General features: G+C 52.3%; 1 protein-coding gene across 2 annotated transcripts; it reads left to right on the top strand.

Annotated features, from left to right (window-relative positions):
* The first annotated feature begins 1812 nt into the window (after window positions 1–1812).
* Window positions 1813–17054, top strand: Mfge8 (milk fat globule-EGF factor 8 protein). Of its 2 annotated transcripts, XM_021187389.1 has the most exons (10): window positions 1813–1975; window positions 5003–5125; window positions 5398–5529; window positions 7412–7522; window positions 7752–7933; window positions 8248–8403; window positions 9006–9150; window positions 14008–14192; window positions 16028–16177; window positions 16280–17054. In XM_021187389.1, exons 1-10 carry the CDS (start codon window positions 1903–1905, stop codon window positions 16415–16417), a joined length of 1395 nt encoding a protein of 464 aa, XP_021043048.1. In that variant the 5' UTR covers window positions 1813–1902; the 3' UTR covers window positions 16418–17054. The 2 variants fall into 2 exon arrangements, with proteins under 2 accessions (XP_021043048.1, XP_021043059.1); XM_021187400.1 differs by lacking the exon at window positions 7412–7522.
* The last annotated feature ends 1421 nt before the right edge of the window (window positions 17055–18475 follow it).

The raw sequence follows: 18475 nt of genomic DNA, 5'->3' as shown, positions 1-18475 counted from the left end.
AACTCAGGACCTTCAGAAGAGCAGTCAGTGACGTTGTACATCGTGGTGCGCACTAGGCTCCGCACCACGATGTACAACGTCCACAAGCAGTGTTGGTAGAGACAAGCCCCTCCTTTTCAGGCTCCGATTTCTTTCCTCTGTCAGCTCTGTGATATTCAAGATACTTTCCAGGGACAAGGCTGTTCCTTATACTTGTCACCAAGATCTTATAGCCCACAAATCCTAAAACTTTATGTAGTCAGCACCACCACCACCACCACCACCACCACCATCATCGTCATCTTGCAGTTATCATTTTGAGGCTTTGGGTCTTACGTAGCTCAAGCTTGGTTTCCAACTCCTTGTCTAGCTGAGGATGACCTTGAATTCCTGGTCCAACTTCCCCACTTCCCACGTGTTGAGATTACAGGCAAGAAGCTTTTAAACAACTTTATCATATTATCATTATTACTATCATTATCGTTAGTGTATATGTGTGTGGTCACACATGTGACACTGGGTGGGTGCGGGGGTCAGAGGTCGGCTTTGTGGACTGGGCTCTCTGCTTCTGAAGACTGCCTTCCCCGAAGGATTAGTGGGGTTTGAACTGAGGTTGTCGCACTCGCTCAGCAAGTGCTCTACCCACTGAGCTATCTCCTTAGCCAGGTCTTTCTTTCTTTCTTTCTTTCTTTCTTTCTTTCTTTCTTTCTTTCTTTCTTTCTTTCTTTCTTTCTTTCTTCTTTCTTTCTTTCTTTCTTTCTTTCTTTCTTTCTTTCTTTCTTTCTTTCTGAGATAGAGTCTCATTCTGGTGGTCAGGGTAGCTGAGGACTCACCATGTTGTTCAAGCTAGCCTTGGGCTTTCTTTAATAATCCAGAGTGTATTATAGGCTTGAACCACCACACTGGCCAAAATCCTAAAATATTTCCTATTTGGAACTTTTACACAAGTTTGCCAATTCCTTTTTTTTGGGGGGTGGTGTCTTTTCATGGTTTCTAAAGACGTTATGTCATCCTGTAGTGTCATTTTGCACAGATGTCTATCTAATAGAATGGTTGTGCATCTCTAAGCGTAACTGCTAGGTCTTAAGGCATTGCTATGTGTCATTTTGAAAGATATTACCAAATAAAGAAGCTGAGCTGGCATATACTCTGTCAAAGGTCCGCATGCCTCAGCCTGTCGCCCCACAGCCTCTGCTGCTAACAGCCTGATACTTGCCGATCTGATAAAGGAGGAAACACAGTATTCATTGTAGCCTGAATTTGCTGTTCTCTGATTACAGATAAGAATTAGCATTTTAAGTCTAAACAGTTATTTTTAATTAACTAAACAACAAATAATCAATTAAACACACACATTTAGGAAACAGGGTCCCATTCTATAGCCCAGACTAGCCTGGAACTCAGTATGGATGGAGCCCACACTGGGGATCCGATCTGGAATTGTCTGATCCTCCTGATCTAGCTTCCTAAGAGTTGGGAGTAAAAGCAGAAGCCACCACCACTCCCGGATTATTTTATTTTATTGACTTATCTTTCTTTGCTGGGTTGGGGATGGAATTTAGGGTCTCCAGCATGCTTAGGGAAGCACTCCATCATCCAGCCACTTGTTAAAATTCCTCCTGAGCAATTTCCTCCTGTCCAGTCAATTCAGGAAAGGGGGGGGGGCTCAGGCTGAGGACTGGCAGTGGCATCAGGGCGTGGCTCGCCGGGAGGCTGAGGCACTGGACCCCTCACTTCAGCCCTCCCTCTTCCCACTATGGTCTCAGAGCTCCGCCCAGAGTCCGCCCGGGGCTGTCCGGGGCGGAGCCCTTGGGCCAGTGGGCGGAGCTGAGTGCCTGATTTATTCCCGAGTGAGAGGAGCGGACGCAGGAACTCTTGGGTCCCAGCATCTGAGCGCGTGGACCCTTTCCGGCGTCCCGCAGCATGCAGCTCTTCCGTGTGCTGGCCGCGCTGTGCGGCGTGCTGCTCTGCGCCTCTGGCCTCTTCGCCGCGTCCGGTGAGTCCCTCTGGCCTCGCCCCTGTTCTGCCCGCCGCTCGGAAGTTCTCAGCGACGCCCTCCCTTTACCCCAACTGTTGACAAACTTAAGCAGAGCCTGGAGGGGGACGCTCTGGGGTAGGAGAGGCGAACGTGCCTCTGCGCGCCCTGCCCTGGGGCCTTGGGGCTGTGATAGTAGCTTTTGCTCTGAGTGGTGATCCTGGACACCCGGTGACAGCCCTGCCTTCCCCCCAGGGATGTGACTTACACATAACAAAGGAATCCGCTGCGTCGTGCCTCTTTCTTTTTTACCGCGTCTGTAAAGAGAGGCCACCGAACAGTGTCTGCTTTCCAATCCAAACAATTTGGGAGAGTCTAGGACTCTTGTGCGGGTACATCTCCAGCTAACGTTACCTGAAACTGTCCTGAACCCGCCTGGCTAGAGAATCCAATGAACTTTTGTGCCCCACTTGTTGGAGTTTGATCAGATAAGGGAAAAAAGGCAGACTGGCTTGTAGGTGGGGCGGGTTTGGAACTTAGAAAAGGGCTTCCTGCCCCGGCTGACCTTGGCCAGCTGCTTTATCTCCCCTAGCCCTCCTCCTCCGCTCTGAGGTCCCCAGTAGAAGTCTGGGCCTCTTTCGGGATGCTGCTGGAGAGATCGATCATCATGAAAAAGCAGTGCCCACGTGGGGCGGGTGAGCTCAGGCAGCTCTTCAGGCAGCCCCTAAATCCTTTCTCATAGGAATGGGACTGGTGTTCATAGAAATGGGACTGGCGTGATCACAGGCAGGAGAGACCACAGCTGTGCTCTGTCGCCCAGCACAGGATCTGACCTCGGGGTTGGAGCTGAAGGCATTTGGGTGCCTCAGGCTTCCATGACCTGGGATCATAAGGTCTGTCCACTCAACTGGAAAGATGCTTGGGTCTCCTCTGTCCCTTTCCACCCCTCCTCTTTGCCCTCCCCACAACCTGCGCCCTGGCCAAATATTCCTGGAGACACTTCCCAGAGCAGGACCCTGAAATCCCATAGGATTTTTAGAGGAGCTGGCCTCTACCGATCTCATATGCAGGTGGCCAGCCTCAGTCCCAACGCCACTGCTTCTGGCCACCTTCCACTTTCAGATTTCCTCTCTGGACCCTTGGTTTGGTTCCTGGTGCAGCTGTAGGGAAGGCTGAAAGCCGGGATCTTGTTGGTATTGGGTGCCTAGGCCTTGGCCTATCCAGAACCTCCACGTGAGGCTGTGACTGCCCTTCCAGGTCAGAAGGGATTAACCTGCTATTTAAAGCAAGTGACTAATAGTTCTGCCACAGCGCCTTAGGATCCCCAGGCCCTTGCTGAGGTGGAGCTGTGTGGGCTGGTGCTCATTAATGGTGTTGCCTGCCTCCAGCTTGGGAACCTGAGCTCCCTGGGGAGGGCCTTGAGCTTTCTGGAGGGTCCTTGTGCCTTGGGTGGGCAGCTGTGGGGAGAAGAGATTTCTTAGGTTTGAGTCCAGTGCTGAGTTTGGGGCGGAGTCTAGGAGGACAAAGGGCCCTCTTTGGGTACAGCAGACCTGGGGAGTGGCTGTTCACTGGTTGGTGCCACTGTCAGGGTACCTGGGACAGGTGGGAGTGAGGTGAGCTTCTGAGACCGGGTGCTTCCAGTCCCTGTTTGGGTATGGCAACAGGGTGGGGTTTGCCAGCGGCTTGGCTGAGCTGGGAATTGTCCATCAGATCAACAGGACAGGTGATCTCAGCCCCAGCTTACCCCACCCCTCTTCCCGTGGTCTCCGTTCTGGTTGACAGTGCACATCTGTCACCCAAGGCGTCCCCAAAGCTCCAGTGATCTCTCCAGCCTTCCTCTATCTCTTCAGTCTATGTTTCATGGAGCCTCTCAAATTCACCTGCTCGTGTTCCTTCCCTTTGCCCCAATGTGCTTCTTCATCATTCAGCCTGGAAGCTGCATCTGCTGCCGCCAGACCTGCACTTCTTAACCTGTCAGCCTTGTCCTGGGGCTTTTAGCCTTCTGCCCGTTCAGACTTAAGTCTGGCTTGAGTGAGGGGGGGGGAGAGGGAGACGGAGACAGAGGCAGAGATGAAGAGATGAGAGACAGAGAAACACACAAACACAGAGACAGAGAGAGACACACACACACAGAGACGAGACAGACAGACAGACAGACAGACAGACAGACACACACACACACACACACACACACACACACACACGTGCGAACAGTGGTGGGGCGTGTCTGAGACTTGTCAGCCAATGCCTGGGAGACTTAAGGAAGGCTAAAAAGCTGTTGACAGACTGCAGCACACAAAGTCTAAACTTGCCATTCTTAAAGTTCTCTCACTCTGGCCTGAGTCCAGTCACACCTGAACCATTTTCCAACGTGCGCCATGTCCTCAGTGTGTCTGCTTCTCTCTAGAATATTATTTTCTACTCCCTTGTCATCCTCGCCATTCCGGCTTAAAAAAAATTGTATTTGCTTTATTGTCTATATATGTGTGTGAGGGTTTTCTACCAGAGCAGTAAGTGCTCTTAATCTCCGAGCCATCTCTAGCTGGACCTATAGATTTTAAGATTTGTTTTATCTATTTTTTTATTTTTATTTTTTAAAGATTTATTTATTTATTTATTTATTTAATGTATGTGATAGTATACTGTCATTCTCTTCAGGCACACCAGAAGAGGGCATCGGATCCCTTTACAGATGGTTGTGAGCCACCATGTGGTTGCTGGGAATTGAACTCAGGACCTCTGGAACTGCTCTGGCAGAGCAGTTAGTGCTCCTAATCACTGAGCCATCTCTCTAGCCTTGTGTTTTTGTTTTGTTTTGTTTTTTACAAATTATGTTTACATGTCTCTGTGTGGGGATGTGCATCTGAGTACAGGTGCCTAGGACGCTGCAATGCTTGACACGTGCTACCATTGAGCTGCATCCCTAGTCTCGATGGCTTCTTGGGGACAGAATACCAGCTAACTTCTGTCTCAGGAGCCCAGCATGTGCACATGGTAGTGGGACTCTTAAGTGCTTATCAAATGATTGTGTTTGGTCTGTGGTTACAGGTGACTTCTGTGACTCCAGCCTGTGCCTGAACGGTGGCACCTGCTTGACGGGCCAAGACAATGACATCTACTGCCTCTGCCCTGAAGGCTTCACAGGCCTTGTGTGCAACGAGACTGAGAAAGGTACCCGCTCCCCGTGGCCTGCCTCCCCTGTCTCTTCCAAGTGGGTAGCCCCTGTTCCAGTAGAAACTCCGGGCCACTTGGAAAAGCCAGCGATTTCAGTATGTGGGCAAACTGATCCTTTCAGAGACCCGCTTGGGTCCAGGATGGTGGTGGCAGGGAAGAAAAGAGACTCAGTTGATGGATTGCTTGAGGCTGGGTCACGGGCTGCCCTTTGCTGTGTTCCCAGCCCTTTTCAGACCACCGCTCCATCTGATGTGTCTCCTCGCTTCCAGGTCCGTGCTCCCCAAACCCTTGCTACAACGATGCCAAATGTCAGGTGACTGTGGACACACAGCGAGGGGACATCTTCACCGAATACATCTGCCACTGCCCTGTGGGCTACTCGGGCATCCACTGTGAAACCGGTAAGCACCGGTGGGGCCTGTTGCTGGGCACAGGTGCTTGCCGAGAGGCTGCCTCTGTGGAGACTGAGGAATGGGCACAGTTCAGGGAGCATCCCATTGTCCTGTATCAGGCTTCTTGGGACTTCGGGCCAGGCCTTGGTGGTGTTGTGGGGAAGGAGAGAGTGTGGGGACCGAGGTCATGGGAATGCCATGTCCTGGAGACATACAGTGTCAGAGTTAAGTCTTGGGACTCTTTGTTCACCCGTAAGAAGAAACAGGCGTGCTATTTAACTTGGAGCCAGGACCAGCTCACGGAGGTCAGGGAGGAGGGGGAGGGGAGGGAGGCTGTGTTGTCCTGTGCTATAGGAAGGCTAGAAGCCTGGTATATCCGGAGGAGCTGACCTGTCTGACCCGTTTGGCTATCCCCTGGGCTCCAGAGAGGCCTGGGTGAGTGCCAGCTAACATTGCTGGTGATAGTTCAACATGCTGCCCCTGACTCTGCCCCAAGCATACCAGGGCTTTTCTTGCCCTGTGTCACATGGGAAGGGCTGTGTTCAGACAAGGGAGGGAGGAAGAGGTGTGTGTGTGTGTGTGTGTGTGTGTGTGTGTGTGTGTTAGGGGGTTCACTTTTCCAGCTCTCCAGGTCAGGAAGTGGACATCCTGGGGACTATAGAAGAAGGAGCCAGCTGGGCCAGCTACGTGTGAGCTGGGCCCCAGGATGGGAGAATATAGGCAGAGTCCCTGGGATGGCCCTGACTTAAGAGGAGACAGAGCAAAGGCCTGGTCTTTGAAGGCTGGACTAAAGCCAGATGAGCTTGAGATCCTCAGGGGGAGGATGGGGGAGCTCCTGATGGCTAAGGCAGGTGGAGGGCTGGGTGGAGCCAGGCAAGCCTGCTAATTACCGAGTGGAGCCGGGCTAACCATGGTGTATCTGGGTGTGAATTAGCTACACAGCCTTCTCTGGGCTGCCAGGTCTAGAGTTGACTCTAGGCAGGATGGTGGCACCTGGAGCAGAGGTTAGGTGGTGCCCACACAGGCTGCAGGAGTGAGGGGGCAGAGGGACTGCACTCTTCTTTGTTACGTTGTTTCTGGTGCCAATGCCAAGGCTGCACATGTGGGTCCCTTGGGGTGTGGAGATGGTGCGTGTGAGGCATCAGCAGGCTGACCTGGCCCAGATCTTGGACATCCAGCCCTAGTTGACATCTTACCATCTCTGTAAGATTGGTAGCACCTGCTCAGGACAAGCCTTCACTACTAGAGTCCTGTAGGTTATCCCAGGTCCCCCCTGGTAGCAGAAGCCTGGGTACCCACTATAGGTTTTCAGAGGTATGGAAAGGTCCTCTTGCCAACACACACGCTCTCTCGATATCCTGAGTTTCTGGTATCACATTACTGGTTACGAAAAGGTGATGGGGCTATGGCTGGGGATGTGCTTACATATGTATGAGTGGGTGGGTGGGTGGTTAAGGACTTGGTGGTCAAAGGTGCAAAGGATACAGAAGAAAGCAGAATGGTCCTCATACTCTCCTCAGAAAACCGCTGAGGGGGGGATTCTACAAAGTACCCTGTAGAGTCAGGTGTGATGCCAAAAGCCTCTAATTGGAGCCAAGGCAGGAGAAATTCACAGGTCCAAGGCTAGCAAGGGCAACTGGGAGTGGCCCTGTCTCAAAACAGTAAGGGCTGGGGGATGTAGCTCAGTGATAGAAGCCTCACCTAGCTTGTTCAAGTTTAGTCCCCAGTACTACACACACGCTAAGAAGATGAGGAAAAGCCTGCTTTGTGTGGAGTTACCTTTGTTGTTCCGTACCGTCCAAGGCAACTCTGCTCCCAAAGCCACCCCTCCTGGGCGAGCCAGGGCTAGGGGTGTGGAAGAAGAGGCCATCCTGCTTTTCTCTCCTACCAGAGACCAACTACTACAACCTGGATGGAGAGTACATGTTCACCACAGCCGTCCCCAATACTGCCGTCCCCACCCCGGCCCCCACCCCCGATCTTTCCGACAAGTTAGCCTCCCGTGAGTTAACTCTGCCTGCCCCTTGTCTCCTGTGTCTCCCGTGACGTCTTCTCTTCCATCTGCTGTCGGTGTCCCTTGGTGTTAACTGCTCTGAGTGAGGGTCTGAGGTTCTCTCTGTCTCTAGGTCCTCATCAGAGGCCACGTTGTTTTTTCTTCTCTTGTCCTGTGGACATAGCTGGGCCGTGGAACTTTGGATTAGGCTCCTGATGGTCTCTCTCTCTCCCTGCAGGTTGCTCTGCACAGCTGGGCATGGAAGGGGGCGCCATTGCTGATTCACAGATTTCCGCCTCATCTGTGTATATGGGTTTCATGGGTTTGCAGCGCTGGGGCCCGGAGCTGGCTCGTCTGTACCGCACAGGGATCGTCAATGCCTGGACAGCCAGCAACTATGATAGCAAGCCCTGGATCCAGGTAGGAAAGAACACAGGGCAGGGTGACAGGGGACACAAAGAGAGGTGACCACGAGTGATGTGTCTGTGTATGGAGGGCAGCCTTGGGCCTGGAGCCAGTGGGCAGATTATGAGAAGAGATGGCCTTTGATAGAGGGGCTTTGGTACCCACAAGCCTCAGGGGTCTTGGAACTCGGGCTTTTCAGAGCGTAGGCTCCAGAACCTCAGGAGAGAAACCAGCCCTCTTGGAGAAAGAACCTGGTGAGGTAGCCCGTTGGATTCGTATGGGAGGAACTGGATGATGAGGAGGCCCACCTCTCTCACCCCGGGGTCCAGGTGAACCTTCTGCGGAAGATGCGGGTATCAGGTGTGATGACGCAGGGGGCCAGCCGTGCTGGGAGGGCGGAGTACCTGAAGACCTTCAAGGTGGCCTACAGCCTCGACGGACGCAAGTTCGATTTCATACAGGATGAAAGCGGTACCGGAGACAAGGTGGGTCTTAGGAGAGGAATCTAAAGTCAGGACCCCTAAGAGTCTAGCACTGATTGAGAAGCAAGAGAAGCCTGAGTGGTAGGGCTGGGGGATGAATCTTTGCGTGTCCCTTGGTATGTGGACATGGATAGACCTTGATCATGTTTATGTTCTGTGGTGGCAGGACGCAAGCTCACCCGAGAGAGGCTCAGAGTAGTGCCCTGCCCTGGAAGGGGTGGTGGTTGTGATAGATTTGGGCTCCCTTCTGAACATTTCAGAGCTACAGTGTACAGTTGTGAAGGTGTAATTAACAAAGTGGGCACCGTTTATACCACAGATACCACACAGGTCTGTACCGCTGTTATCATAAAGCATGTACACAGAGAGAGGCTCTCTAGATAGCCCCATGTGAGCTGGAGTGTATGCCCAGGCCCTGTGGTGATCAAGAGGAAGGTGACAAGGACACTGTTCTGATGGTGGTGGTGGACAGTCAAAGCCAGGGCTGCAGGCTGAATCCATGTGGGCTCGATGGAGGCTTTTCTTCCACCCACTGATGGCCTCTCAGGCGTGAAGGGGGAGGGGCAAACCTGCTTCCTCCTCCAGCCCTCCCTTTTCTCTTCTAGGAGTTTTTGGGTAACCTGGACAACAACAGCCTGAAGGTTAACATGTTCAACCCGACTCTGGAGGCACAGTACATAAGGCTGTACCCTGTTTCGTGCCACCGCGGCTGCACCCTCCGCTTCGAGCTCCTGGGGTGTGAGTTGCATGGTGAGTCCTAGCCAGAGCTTCCTCTGATGTGAGCTGCTCAGGGGCTACTGTGGAGACTGACCCCTTGTGTCCTGCCTGGGAGTTCCAGTTATGCGTGCTGTCTGCCAGTCCCTTGCTCTGGGCATTTTGGATGGTCATTTCACATCTCAGTATTTCTGCTTATTTTGGTTCCTGGTGCTTCTAGAACAGGCAGTGAATTCTACCATTGCAGGGGAATTGTCTGTTTTCTTTGTTGCTGTGTTCCCAGGGCCTCAAACATGTGGGTGCTTAATAAATCTTTGATGAGGGATGAATGAATGAATGGATGGAAGGACACCTGGCTGCATTATTCATCCGAGATACCCAGCCGGGTGGTGCAAGCATAGACCTTTCCCTTCAAGCGTCTGCCACCTGCGTTGTGCCAGCATGCGGGTGCTTCCAGGACCATCGAGCTTGGAGTTTGGTGCTTTTACAGACAGGGGGACTAGAAAGGGACAGATTGGCTGCTGAACCAGGGAGATTACTCTCTGAAGAGGACCTTCTGACCAATCCTGCCATCTAGTTAAAGCCCACTGTCTCTTTTTGAGGCTGGTTTCTCTTTGCTGCCATGGCGCCACCTGCTGGCCACACAGGGTAACTGTAGGGCTGGCTTTGGACTGGAGCGCTCGCCCCAGACTCCCTGGAAGCTGGAATAGTCTGTTTCCTGTCTCTGTATTTTAGATACCACCTAGAGCTGAGTTTTGTTTTCCCCCTTAAGTGCTAGCAACTCTGGGATTTGTGAATACTAGCCATAAGTGCCACTACTGAGCCACACCCAAGACCTGGTCTATTTTGTTTTGTTTGGGTTTTGAGACAGGATTGCTCTACATAGCCCTGGCTGTCCTAAGATTCACTGTGTAGACTAGGCTGTCCTTGAACTCACAGAGATCCACCTGCCTCTGTCTCCCGAGTGCTGGGTTTAAAGGCATGTGCCATCATGCCTCTCCCTTCCCCTTTAAAAGTATAGAGTTAAGCTAGTAAAAAGTCAAACCTGGCCCTTGTGCTCAAGAAGCCAAGAGTAACAGCTAAATTAATGGTCAAAAGTGGAAAGAGATTTATTCAGTGTGGCCCATATAAGGGAAGATGAACAGAGACCAAGTCCATCTTTGGGGTCCTGAACTGTGTTGAAAGTTTAAATAGAGGGCCAGGGACACTCATGTCTAAGCAGTTCTGAGTTGTTGCCCCGCCCACTGCTGACTCATCATCGCCTGGGCTTCTGTCTCATCCTGGTCTGGCAAGTTGTTAGAATGTATAAAACCTTCAGGGAGGCACAGTCTCCCTCTCATACCCTTCTCTGGGCACCGGATTCCTGGGTACATTTGCATCTGTTGGCACCCATTGTTTCAGTCGTCTGATAATCAGGGAGACACACAAGTATCTTTTAGGATATTGATTTTTGCTAGGAAGGCTATCCTCCCCGGGCCATTGCCTTTTGCTTCACGTGACTCTGTATCTGCAAAGGACAGCACTCGGTCTGGTTTGACCACTGCTCCCTGGGGTCACCCAGCCTTCTCTGCTGGCTTGAGGCCTTTGGTTTCTCTAAGTTACCAGGATAGTGTAGCCCTGCGTGATTTAAGTCTTGGGGTGGGGCAAGCTGAGGGTCATACCAGAGAGAGAGCAGAGCTGTGCCCTCGGCCTCCTTCCCACCTTCCTCAGTAATCCAGTCTGTTAGCTGGAGAGTGTTGATGCAAATGTGTGTGTGTGTGTGTGTGTGTGTGTGTGTGTGTGTGCGCGCGTGTGTGTGTGTGCGCGCGCGAACTGTGCATGTGAGAGGGTGAGGCCCCGGTGTCCTGGGAGTTCACAAGGCTTCCCAGATCGGGGTTGTTATTTTTAGCAGACAGTGTCCTGGGTGAATTAGCTGTTTAATTTAGACAGTTACTAAGTTTCCCCTAAATACTTAGATCCCAGGAAAGAACAAGTGAGACCTTTGACCTCATGAAACTTTTATTGTTCTCTCAAGGGAGTCGGAGGTGAGATTAGCAACTGAAAGGAAAGTCTGGGGGCGGGCAAGATGGCTGAGCAGTTCAAAGCACCACATCAGGTGGCTCACAACCACACCGAAGGAAGGCTGGTTCCCGTGTCCCAGTGCTTTCTTCTGGCCTCCATGTACTGCACACCCAGCAACCCAGCAACCCAGGCTAACACACAAATACATACATACAGTGCTTAAACACTCAGGCACATATTATAAAGAAAGAAGAAAAACGAAGAAAGGTCAGCTAGCAGCCAGAAGTCTGAAGGAGGAAGTGGTGGCATCAGGGGAGCAATGTGTGTATGTGTGTGTGTGTGTATGTATGTGTGTGTGTGTGTGTGTGTGTGTGTGTGTGTAGGATTCTTCGGCTGGAGAGCCAGTCCCAGGAAGATCTTAGAAAGAGTATGCTAGGTGGAGAACTTGCAAGGACAAAGGTCCTGGGCTTGTTGAAGGATAAGAAAGTCTCTGGGGTTACATCCTAGAGTGTGCAGGGAGGCTTAGAGAGTGGTGAGCTCCATGGACCAACTCTCTCAGCATCTTCCAGCTCTACTCTGGACCTGCTGGGGCAGAATTTTTAATTTAGCTTAATTTCCAGTTCTGATGGGTTTTAAATACATACATACATACATACATACATACATACATACATACATACATACATAAATTTATCTATCTATCTATCTATCTGTCTGTCTGTCTGTCTGTCTGTCTATCTATCTATCTATTTATGTGCATGAGTGTTCTGTCTGCATGTACCCCTGCAAGATAGAAGATGACATCAGATCTCATTACAGATGGTTGTGACCCACCATGTGGTTGCTGGGAATTGAACTCAGGACCTCTGGAAGAGCAGCCAGTGCTCTTGACCGCTGCGCCATCCCTCCAGCCCCCAGTTCTAGTGATTTCACCCAGGGCAGATACCCTGTCAGTGAGCTAAATCCCCAGAGTCAGTCTCTTTAATTTTTAAGAGCCAGGTTTTGCCATACAGCCCAAATCACCAAAGGCACTGCTAAAAATAACCACCCTCTCTGGGGAGATTTATGGCCTCCAGGACACCAGGGCCTCACCCCAGGTTGGCCTAATCGTGAAGTTCTTCTGCCTCAACCCGCTAGGATCACAGGAAGGTGCACCATGCTTGGCCGGCTTGTTTATAAGCTCTGCCATGTCTGTGGAGAGCTGCAGAGGGTCTCACTTCACAGAGGAGGGAGGAGTTGACCCCCAGAGAGGCAAGGACTTGTGCATGCAGATCCCGAGGCCATGGTCTATAGTTTCCCTTCTCTGGGAGGCCCACAGCAAGGATGGCTGTACAGTGTCCCACTCCTAGGAGATGAGGACAATGAGTAATGTCTGCAAAGTAGTCCCAGGGTAGTGGCTGCCTCAGAATGTCCCTGTCCTGGACCCAAAGGATGAATGAGCTTGCAGCCCAGGAACCTCTTTGGAAGCAGGGTGATGCCTGGCTTTTGTATCGGATGGCTCAGCCGGCACCTTCAGCAAGTTTGGGAGGCAGGCATTTGGGGGACACACTTCCCAGGTGAAAAAGTGGTTCTTCATCCCCTCTGCCCCATCCACTCTTCAGCCTTTCAGGGGACAGGGGTGGAGATGCGGCCCAGGTATGAGAGACTCCGCCCAGGGGGTTTTCTTTCTACCTAGCATTACCTGTTCGTCCAGGAGCTCTATGAGTGCAAACTTGTCGGCCATTCCTGAGAGAGAGCCTGGAGGCAGAGGGAGGGAACAAAGGCTATTCTCCGGGTGTGCATCCCAGCACCCCAGAAACGTTGGGGTGAGCCAAGACCTTCCACTAGGTCTTTAGGAATGCTCTCAGGAAGGGCACAGAAGCAGCCCCCAAACTCTAGGAATCCCTGGGCTTCAGTAGCCTGTAACCCCTGGAGGGTAGGGATGTTTGCTATACATTGCTGGATGGCACATCCAGGGCTTTACAGGTCCTGGCATGGGATGATGTCATATTGATGTGGCTGTCAGGATCAGGTCTATGAGATGTGGATACAACCTCTCTGTGGTTGTAGGCAACGTCTCTCGGCCTCCGTTTTCTCCTATGTAGGATGAGGTTGCTGATAGCTACATAGCTACTTACTTGTTCAGTGTGTTCTGTGACTAAAGTCCGCAATACCAGGAAGCACCCAGTTGTGTGAGGGGTCCTGAGGGAAGGGAGAGAGTGCTGGGAGGAGTCTGGCCGTGCGCATCAGGGGGTCTTGGTGGTCCTCGAGGTGCAAGTTGGGATGGGGTGGGGTTGGAACTGAGTCCAGCTGACTGTAGTGAAGAGACAGTGGAGAGCAAGCAAGGATAAGAGAGCAGTTGGTCTTGGAAGGTCGGTAGGAAGGATGCTAAGTTGGGCATCATGGCCTAGATCCAGATGTTAGGAAGCTGAGGCTGGAGGATCTTCTAACAGGTTCTCCACACCCCTCCCTCCCCACCAGACTGGGTTCTCTGTATAGCCCTGGCTGTCTTGGAAACTGGAGGATCTTTTGATTCCAGGAGTTCAAAAGCCAGTCTGGGCAACACAGCTAGACCCAGCTCAAAAAACAAAGGCTGGGTCATCACTCAATTAGTAAGAGCGCTCACAAGAAGCCATGGGTTCAGCATTCAGAGCCACATAACCTAGGTGTAGGGGTGCATGGCTGTAATCCTTCACTCCAGCAGCATAGGTGAGGACCAGATGTTCAAGGTCATCCTTGACTGCATAGTGAGTTTAAGTCAGTCTGGACTACATAAAATACTGCCTCAAAAAAAAAAAAAAAAAAAAAAAAACCACAAACCAACCAATCATAAAAGCCATTTAGGAACCACAGCCATTTCTCCTTTATCGTCTTGTACCTACACATACTGGTGACAGCTCCTTTTGTCCACAGGATGTTCTGAGCCCCTGGGCCTAAAGAATAACACGATTCCTGACAGCCAGATGTCAGCCTCCAGCAGCTACAAGACGTGGAACCTGCGTGCCTTTGGCTGGTACCCCCACTTGGGGCGGCTGGACAATCAGGGCAAGATCAATGCCTGGACGGCTCAGAGCAACAGTGCCAAGGAATGGCTGCAGGTGAGAGCAGTTGGGTCTGTGACCCCTGCCCAGCCCCGTCTGCTCTCCAAGGGATTTCCTGAAAAGCTTTCCTTGGTTTTCTTTCTTTTTCTTTTTTAACCTGGCCACCCCTTTCTCTTGATCCTGCTTTGATATGCTTTCTTACACACACACACACACACACACACACACACACACACACGAATATCCACACATGCACATGAACATGCACACACACACTCACACACACATACATACATACCCACAGGCACATATACATATACACCTACACAATATACATACATACCCACTCACACATACATATACACACTCACAGACACAAACATACATACAACTACATACACACAAAGAGAGAGACACACACACACATGGGGACACACACATGGACACACACTCCTACACACACACTGGCACACACACTCACACCTATACTTACATACACATACATGCACACATACATACTCACACATACACACATACATAAACACTCATATACACACATAAACATACACACATATATTTACACACACACACACACACACACTCGGGAGTGGTACCACCCCATCAGCTGCCACAGAGTTGTCAAGGCTTGCCTGTGGGCAGCAGGGCATGATGGCAGAGGGCACTTTAGGACTAAACCACTTCAGCAAAGCACATGTGTTCTCCCGCTCAGTGTGACTGGGAAATCTCAGTAGGGAATGGAGAATGCAGATGGGGAAACTGAGTCCTGGAAGATTGTGCAGTGCTTCCCTGCTGGTTGTGGGGGGAGCTGACCTTATAGCCTAGATCTGGGGACTGCCTGTCTAGGGGTCAGTTTCCAGGATAGGGCGAGGACAAACCTGGGCCGGAGGTGCTCAGTTGGAGTTGGGCTCATCAGGAGCCACCTGCTCTTGGGCTCTCTGAGGACCATGTAAAGCTCCAGGCAGCCTGACAGGTTTCAGAAGCAATTCCCACTCCTATAGGCTGCAGTCTCTCGGCCTGTTCATCATACCCCAATATACATCTGATGCAGGAGCTGGCAGAGTCGGCCAAGGCCTGGACCTCTGAAATGCACTTCAGTGAGCTTTACCGTGCTGGAGTCCGTGGGTGTCAAAGTGGATTATTTATGTGTCTTTACTTTTTCTTTCACATGGGAGATAGAACTCAGGGTCTTGGGCATTCCAGACCAGAGCTGTGCCACTGAACTCTATCTCCTGTCCTTGGCATTTTGAGGCAGGGTGTTGCTATGTAGCCAGGCTGGCTTTCAGCGCCATTCTCAGCCTCCCAAGTGCAGTGGTTACAGGTGAGCGCCGCCATACATGGCTTTATGCTCATTTTATGGAAGAGTGTCTTAGGGTTACTATTGCTGGGATGAAACACCGTGACCAAACAGCAAGTTGGGGAGGAAAAGGCTTATTCAGTTTACACTTCCATATCTCTGTTCATCACTGAAGGAAGTCAGGACAGGAAATCAAATGGGTTAGTAGCCTGGAGGCAGGAGCAGATGCAGAGGCCCTGGAGGGGTGCTGCTTATTGGCTTGCTCCCCATGGCTTGCTCGTCTGCTTTCTCATAGAACCTAGGACCACCAGCCCAGGGATGGCTCCACCCACAGTGGTCTGGGCCCTCCTCCACAGATCACCAATTGAGAAAATGCTTACAGCTGGACCTTATGGAGGCTTTTTTTTTTCCCTCACTTGAGGGTTCCTCCTTTCAGAGAACTCTAGCTTGTGTCAAGTTGACATAGGACTAGCCAGCACAAGGAGGAAATGCGCTAGCAGGCCATCCCCAGTGTGTCTGCCTTTATACCTTCTTGAAGAAGGCTCCAAGCTAGAACAATGTTGTTTATTTCTTGTAGGTTGACCTGGGCACTCAGAGGCAAGTGACAGGAATCATCACCCAGGGGGCCCGTGACTTTGGCCACATCCAGTACGTGGCGTCCTATAAGGTAGCCCACAGTGATGACGGTGTGCAGTGGACCGTGTATGAGGAGCAAGGAACCAGCAAGGTGGGTGTCTGTCCAGCTGCAATTCCTGGGATACCGTGGGGTTCTGATGGTTGGGGGAGGTGGCCGACTGCGGGGCACTCCTGACACTCCAGTGGTTTCCAGGTCTTCCAGGGCAACTTGGACAACAACTCCCACAAGAAGAACATCTTTGAGAAACCCTTCATGGCTCGCTACGTGCGTGTCCTTCCAGTGTCCTGGCATAACCGCATCACCCTGCGCCTGGAGCTGCTGGGCTGTTAGTGCTCAGTCCTGCCAGCCCAAATGATGGACGGCCAGAGGCTGTGGGGCCTCCTGGCCCTGCCTCCCAGGCCCTGCTGCCTTCTGTGGCTGACGACCTTCTCTGCCCTCTCTCCTGATTGTACTGGGTCTGGAGACAGGAAGGGCCGGGGGGTTTCGGAGTTACCTCTCGCCCTTTCCCTCACCCTGCAGCCCCCACAGGCCTCCTGTTAACCCCCTTCTCTCAGGCATTCTGGGGGAGTTGGACAGGTCTGAGATGAATAGAGAAGAGTGAAGTTGGGGTACGTGGGCTGTCTGTAACCAACCACCCCAAGTCCTAAACTTCCTGCCAGGGCTTGACTCGGGACTGAAGGGAGCCTCAACTGCCCATCCCTCCCTGCACACCACACATTCCTCCACGTTCCATTCCGGGAAGGAGAGGCCCACGCCCGCTTGCTGCCCCTTGGGTCACCAGATCCTTCCTCTTATCTCCCGAGATGCCTCTTGACCCTTGCACTGGAGCCTCAGTTGACAAGGAGACTGGCGTGTCTGGAGAGGTCGGTGGGCTCTGGGTGGTTGGCAGGTTGGCTGTGGGACCTCTGCTGGCTTGCTACCCAAGTTAACAAGCAGATTCCAAAATACATTCGTGTTCTCCACTGGACCCTCTGGGCCTCCTCATTGTCCTGTCCCAGCCAGACTGCCCAGTGCTGCTCCCTGCCCCTACCTCTAACCCTGTCCTCTTGAGCCCAACACTCTCATGTCACTCGCCGGACCGCAAATAGCTTAAGAAATAGCTTAAGAGCAGGAGTGGGGGGACTGGGGGTGGGTGCAGTTAGGAGGAGGCTCCCTGTCCTCCGAGTCTGACGCACGCACGACTTCCCTGTCGTCTCTACTTCTACGCTGCTCTGGCTCTCTGGCCTGCAGTGCCACCTGGTGAAGGACCAGAGAGGGCCTGGCAGAGAGGCAGTTCCTGGGACTGCTTCCCCCCCCCCCGCCCACCCCCTCACTAAGAAGGTGGCCGAGGCCTGGGTACCGATGGTTTCCATTTTCTTTGTAATGGGAGTGCTGGGCTGGAGCTTTTTTTTTTTTTTTTTTTTTTTTAAGAAACCCAACAAACCTGGCTTTCAGAGAAAGAGGGCCATGGTAGACTGGGTATGGTGGGCGGGAGGAGGGTGCAGTGTGGAAAGGAAGGGAGGGGTGAGGGGTTGTCAAATAGGACTGTGGGCAAAAGCATGCTGCTTCCTAGAGCCCACTGGTGGGAGGAAAGGCAGGGGGGCTCTGCCCTGCTCTGCCAGTAAGAGCTAGGCCAGCCTGCGCCTCATCTTCTGGAGAGGGGTGGCTAGCAGGCTGGGAAGAGACTGAATGACGCAGCCACCCTGATTTTCAAGATTTGCGTCCCAGCCAAGCTTCGGGAGCCACACTATGGCTCTCTGGGGAGCAGAAGGGCAGCTACTTGGCGGCTAAAGGGAGAGCAAGTAGGTTTGTCTGGAAACGCCTCAGGGCTACTCAGATGGGAGTGCTTCTTCCTGAGAGCTGTCCACTGTTGCCAGGGCTTCTTGTGGGTAGGGCAGGGTAAGAGACTCAGCGGTACTCTCCCCGTAGAAGAGAGATGGGAGACTGCTGGGCCGGAGGGCAGCTCTGCCTGGAGCCTTGCTTCAGCATTTCACTGGAGTCGCGTGGTTGAAACTTGGAATCTGGTCTTCCTGGGGTCTGCTGGCCTCAGTCCTCCCTCCTGGGGGGCCGCTACCCCAGCCCCTGATCCCGGCCTTCCCTGGGGACCAGCAGGCGATGGGAGAAGCATCCTTTTAGACACACTGCTTGGGATGGCTTTGCCTCCTGGGACCCACTACCTAGGAGAGGAAGTGACACCTCTCTACCTGACTCACACCACACAGCCATTTCTGTGGGCCAGACTTTTTAATCTGGGCTGCTGGACAGGTGGGTGGATGATGGTTGGGGCAACACCTCCCCCCCCCCAATGCCGCCACACACACACAACTGGTATGGGAGACTAATATTGCCCAAGCTTGTTGCTTGGTTCCTTCTATGGAGCCTTGCATGTGTTGGCCACAGCCTTGGGAA

The sequence above is a fragment of the Mus pahari genome, chromosome 1, assembly GCF_900095145.1.
Source record: "Mus pahari chromosome 1, PAHARI_EIJ_v1.1, whole genome shotgun sequence".
In the NCBI taxonomy this organism is placed as follows: Eukaryota; Metazoa; Chordata; class Mammalia; order Rodentia; family Muridae; genus Mus; species Mus pahari.
The sequence above is the reverse complement of the archived record's forward strand: the minus strand, read 5'-3'. Positions and strand labels throughout refer to the sequence as shown.

What these genes read in the sequence shown, in the direction of transcription:
- Mfge8 (XM_021187389.1), top strand. Translation starts at nt 1,903, where the DNA reads ATGCAGCTCTTCCGTGTGCTGGCCGCGCTGTGCGGCGTGCTGCTCTGC. An exon ending in GTGCAACGAGACTGAGAAAG is followed by an intron (nt 5,126 to 5,397) that starts GTACCCGCTCCC and finishes CCTCGCTTCCAG; the next exon opens with GTCCGTGCTCCCCAAACCCT. An exon ending in TTCCGACAAGTTAGCCTCCC is followed by an intron (nt 7,523 to 7,751) that starts GTGAGTTAACTC and finishes CTCTCCCTGCAG; the next exon opens with GTTGCTCTGCACAGCTGGGC.